This window comes from Physeter macrocephalus, chromosome 19 (assembly GCF_002837175.3).
Source record: "Physeter macrocephalus isolate SW-GA chromosome 19, ASM283717v5, whole genome shotgun sequence".
Classification (NCBI taxonomy): Eukaryota; Metazoa; Chordata; class Mammalia; order Artiodactyla; family Physeteridae; genus Physeter; species Physeter macrocephalus.
In genome coordinates, this window is record NC_041232.1 from 55,506,935 (window position 1) to 55,512,590 (window position 5,656).

General features: G+C 35.8%; 1 protein-coding gene across 3 annotated transcripts in view; it reads left to right on the top strand.

Moving 5' to 3' along the window:
• PIK3C3 (phosphatidylinositol 3-kinase catalytic subunit type 3) overlaps nt 1-5,656 on the top strand; it is a 174,335-nt gene that overhangs the window by 14,131 nt on the left and 154,548 nt on the right. For all 3 annotated transcript variants that reach the window (XR_002891345.3, XM_024120622.1, XM_028480039.2), the window contains exon 4: nt 4,534-4,663. Coding sequence is in view for 2 of the 3 variants with exons in the window: in XM_024120622.1 (XP_023976390.1) it covers nt 4,534-4,663 (130 nt within the window). In the remaining variant the exon portion in view is untranslated. The remainder of the gene's footprint in view (nt 1-4,533; nt 4,664-5,656) is intronic.

A 5,656-nucleotide genomic window follows, 5' to 3' on the forward strand; every position in this document is an offset into this window, starting at 1 on the left:
GCAGGCGGACTCTCAACCACTGTGCCACCAGGGAAGCCCTGCCTTTTTTTTTGAGTTGTCATTTTTCTTATTAATGTGTAAGGGGTCTTTGTAGATTAGTGAAATTAGCCCTTTTTGTGTTACATATTACACATATTGTTTTTCCTGTTTGACATTTTCTTTTGAATTATCATATATTTGTTTGTTGCTTATTTACTTGCAGCTCATGAATCTTAAATTATGATGTTGAATTTATCAGTTTTTTATAAACCAGTGGTTGTTAGGAAGGCAGGTAGAACTAGATTGTCTGGGTTTAAAACCTGGCTCTTTTACTTATTATCTGTGTACCCTTGGGCAAGTTATTTAATCTCTTTATGCCTCAGTTTCCTTATCTGTAAAATGAGATATTAGTATTTACTTCACAGAGTAGTTTATGATGATAAATTACTAAAGACATGTAATGAGCTTAATAAGTGCTCAGTAAATATTAGCTGTCATTATTTCTGAACTATTCTTGTTAGTTTTGAATACTATTAATTATAAAATGTTTTAATATTAGAGGCAGATAATCTTCCTCATTCGTAGTCCTTTCAGAATTTCTCTGGATAGTCTCTATATTTTATCAGATAAATATTAATATTATTTCCTCAGTTTAAAAAAAAAAGCTCATTGTTATTTTGTTGGGAAACTATTGAATTATATATGTGAATTACAGAGAGAATCGATATCCTTATAATATTGAATTTTTCTGTTCAGGATAGATGTCTCAGAAAAGCTTCAACTCATGAATAAAATGTAGATGTAATTTCATTTAGAATAGCTTGATTGCTTAGTAATGTGTAGGTATTTTACTTTAATGTACCTATTAAAGAAATATTTATTATTGAAATCCATGCAGGAACAATAATTTAGACTTAGTCTGAGACATCGTGGCCTCCAGTTTTAAATATGGTTTTTGATAAAATGGCATGTTATAGTAGAATGGACATATTACAAAATCAGTATGTTTCTTTTCTGGAGTGTTTGTACCTTTTTACTTTCTCTACCAGGGTGGAATTTGCTTGCCATATAGAAAAAAAATGCACAACAGTTTATTACTCTTACTGTAGTCTTAGTGGTTAAATCTTCTTGAGAAACAGCCAGATAGACAGACCTCTTGGTTTTTCCTCCTGGCCTCTTCATTAGTGGTTTACCTTCTGAAATAACAGCGGGAGTTTCCCTCATGAAAACACCTCTTTTAACACTCCTATATCGATACATTTTCATTGACCTTAGGATGTACTTTCAGGAGACAATCTGACTAGACTATAGGTGTGAGACAATAGAAATTTCCACAGAAGTGCAGTGAAATGACCTGCCTACAGCCAAATCAGTTCTCAGATTGACATTTGTGACACTGTTTTACTTGGCCTTTGGCAAGTTTTTATAAAGTACGTGAAAAGAGTAGTAATCATTGTGTGTATGTGTGTGTATAATGACTCATGTTAGATCACCTACTATTCCCTCTAGGCTTATGCTTATAGTGACCTGCACCTCAGAAAAAGGAAATCTGAGAAGCCCTATGAAATTAAAATAACTCCTTTTTCTCTCTGTGTCCTGGGGCCTTCCCTTGAAGGCTAACTGGGGTGCAGTGGAGACAAGCCGAGGCATTCGCTCTCGCACTGGACTTCCTGTGCACCTTTGGATTGTGGAAGAATATGATATACAGGATGTTCCAGGTGCTATAGCAGAGTGCAGACATCCACTTGTACTGCTGCGTCACAGCTGCTTCTCTGCATGGTGTTGCTGACATTCATGGTGAGAAAGTAGTGTGAGTCTTCTGTGTGATCTCAGCAGGAAGCCTGTGCAAATTTTTTTCCACCTACCATTAAAAATCATGTCATGTGCCACCACAGTTCTCATGACTTAGGGAAATGCTGCTTTAGACCTTCATTTCCTCATATGTTTCGTAGGCAATGAAATAACACTAGTTGTACCCCACCTTGTTCCTTAAATAGTCCTGGTATGGACTTACTGGCTTTTTAAAAGTGGTCCTCAAAGTGTCTAATAGCTGTGTTATAGTATCGGGAGTCCTGTGACTACCAACTCTTGCTGTTTGCTAATACCTGTTTTGTATACTTGAATCAGTGTGAAACAGTGCTTCTCGGAGAGTAGTGTAGTTAATCGAAAGACAGATCTGTTAGGATATGGCTGGAGTAACTAATTGTCCTCATTTTGAAAGTCTAGCTTGTGAGATTCCTAAGTAGCTAAAGACTTGATTGATCATTAGGTTGAATTGGCAAAGGATCATACGCAAGCTGTATATTTCTCTTGCAGATGTTTTTTCCAAATGTGAATTCTGAAGTCAGGCCAGCTGTTGCTATAGTGGCTTGGCACTGGGAGCTGGAGCATCTACAGCAGCTGTTGCTGGGGCCTCTGCTTGTGTCTGAGGGAGATCCTGCTGTACTGTTTTCTTCTTTCTTGCCTGTTTGGCTTAATTTCCCAAATGGACTTGATGCTCTGAGCATCTTCTGGCTTGCCACCTGGAGGCTGTGTAACTCTCTGTAAAGGTTCCATTAGTGTCAAAAGAAAGTAATATGTTCACTTGATCATTTGAATCACTTGGCATCACCCCTACCTTCCATGTCCCCTATCCTTAAATCTCTTCTCCAGATCCATCCCAAGGTACCTAAATCATTTAGTAAACTGACTTCCTGCCAAATGTACTTATTTTTGATTTAGTTAAGTTCAGCCAAACTGTTCACTTGGGGATAAGGACGTGGAGAGAAGGAAGGGAAGCTTTCTGCTGTTTCTGAAGGTACATTTAAGGATATTCATTGAAAGTGGTATTATGACCTCACTGTACCCAGTTTCTTAAGAGACTAAGGTCTGCTTGATGTTGAATGTCTCTCTCAGTTGAAAGGGAAAGAAAATGAACGTTTTATAATGGCTTTTTAAATACTAACACTTTTTTTTTGATCTTTAACATGATAGATAAATATTAGGTGTATTGATTCTTCACAACCAGTCAGTACATTTTCTGTTGGACCTATAAAGTAAGCTTTTGCAGATATGGTTGCTGGATATTACCTGTTTATTGCCAACCTTAGAGACCTTAACATATTTGGTCCTTAATCTTATACTGCTCATCAGCTTGTAGCTGTCCTTTATAGTTTCCAATCTAAATGTTTATGGTATCACTACTTACATACATTACATAATATTCAGTGAAAATTCTCTTTATTACCTCAGGAAAATCTGCTAAGAAATTTTCCTTTGGTCAGATCATGATAATAATGGTTTAAAAATTAATGTGAACCTTTTACAGTTAAGTACAGTGGTTTTAAAGATGGGAAAAGTGCATCACTATATCCATCGTGTACCTAATTAAAAAATTATTTAATATGGGAGTCTTTGGACTTGCCTACTCACCTGCACACACTTCTAGTCTTATTCTTTTCATTGCAATTCACAGCTTGGCCTTTCAGCTTTGGGAGGATGCTGTTTGAATAGACTTTTATATTGTTTGAAAGGCCTTGTTAAACAACACTTAAAAAAAGAGAACACACTAACAGAAGACTATCTCTAACCCTCTTCAAAAAAACAAAACTCAGAAACTTGACAGCATATTTAAAAAACATATTTGTCTAGAGCTCCTTTTATGAGTTTGTTCAACCTTTACTGTGGGTCTTCATGGTAGCTTTTTGAAAGAAGCAGAAGCATGACAATCAGAGGTCATGTAGTCTTTTACTTTAAAGCAGGATCATCCAGCTCAGGCTGAATTCCAACGATATGTTAAATTTCTGATTTGTAGACATGGGTATTTTTTCTTACTGAATCCACTATTGTATTCCCTTTTAGACAACTTCCTTACGGAGAAGAAGATGGGAGAGAAATAAGCCTGTACCCAGTGAAAAGGAAAATAATAGTGAACACTTATCGAATACTTATTACGTGGCAGACACTATTCTAAGTACTTTTTACTTGTACTGGTTTATTTAATTTTTCTAACAAACCTGTGAGGTACAGTTACTCTTTATAATCTCATTTTATAGTTGAGGAAACTGAGGCACAGAGAAGTTAAGTAACTTACCCGGAGTCTTGTAGGTAATAGATGGCACAGCTGGGATCCAAACCTTGGCAGTTCAACTCCGCTGTCTACTATGCTGAATTGTCACTTAAAGTAGAAAGTTATATAATTATTTTAATTTTGGTTTCAGTCATTGTAAATGTGACATTCTTTCGCTGGGTAGAAATTTGGATTCTGTTTCTGAGATCTCCACTGAAGTGATGAAGTGCATGTGGTCCATTACTGATGCTTCTCTGTTTCCAGTTTACCTTTAGAATCTCTGTAATAGTTCTAACTGCTTGGAGGAGAAAAGAATGGCACGTGAAAAACAGTGTTACATGGATTTTAGTTGCTTGGTTAATTGCTTTACAGCCCACTGGAGGCTTAAAGCTTGGCAAGAGAGACATGTATTTTCTTGGTAGAATTCTCTCTGTTTACGAATCTAAAATTTCCCATAATGAACTACATTAATTCAGTTCTGTCCTGAACATTCTCTTTTTGCCTAGCATGTTTCGCCAAGGGATGCATGACTTGAAAGTCTGGCCTAACGTGGAAGCAGATGGATCAGAACCCACAAAAACTCCTGGCAGAACAAGCAGTACTCTCTCAGAAGATCAGATGAGCCGCCTTGCCAAGGTAAAAAAGAAGCTGTTGGAACAGGTGGAAGGCTCTGAATGATATCTGTTGTAGTATAAATTGACATTATGAATTCTGTCAGGTTACTTTTTAATTTAAATTTAATCTGTTAATAATAGTTTTATTGAAATATAATTCACGTACCATAAAGTTCACCCTTGGAAAGTGTACAGTTTAATGGTTTTTTATTGAATTCACAAAGTTGTGCGATCATCACCACTGTTTACTTTTAGACCATTTTTATCAAAAATATAACCATGTACCCATTAACAGTCATTCCCCATTCCCTCCTTCCTCCAGCCCCTGGCAACCACTCATCTACTTTCTATCTCTGTAGATATTCCAATTCTGGACATTTCATATAAAGAGAATCATATAATACGTGGCCTTTTGTGTCTGTAATTCCAACAAATTTGAAAATGTAGAGCTTTTGGTGATACCTGCAAGATGACCACCTACTTTTTTGGTAACATCGTCTAAAAGATGCAAGTGTTATTACACGCTAGAGATTCTTACATTGTTTGAAAGTGAAAATTTCTTATATTAGCTCGTCTAAATTACCCTCACTCCACCCTACCTCTTTTTGTAAACTGAGTTATTACCTCTTTCTTTAAAAATTGTGTTAATGAAGTGTTTTCATTTAATGTTTGTATTTCTAAGTTCAATTCTATTCTTAAATCACAATAGTGTAACTTATGTTGTGACTATGTTCAAAAAGTAGTATGTTAGACACTGTTTAAACATGCTTTTACAATACTTTTGTTAAGAGACTTTCTTTTAATTTTTACATGTAATTTTCCTTTGTGATCTTATTAGTTATGGATGTCTCTATTATGTCTGGAGAAAGTTTTAATGCCAAGCACTTTACAACTTTTTTGTTTTGGATTCCATATATATGTGTTAGCATATGGTATTTGTTTTTCTCTTTCTGACTTACTTCACTCTGTATGACAGACTCTAGGTCCATCCACTTCACTACAAATAACTCAATTT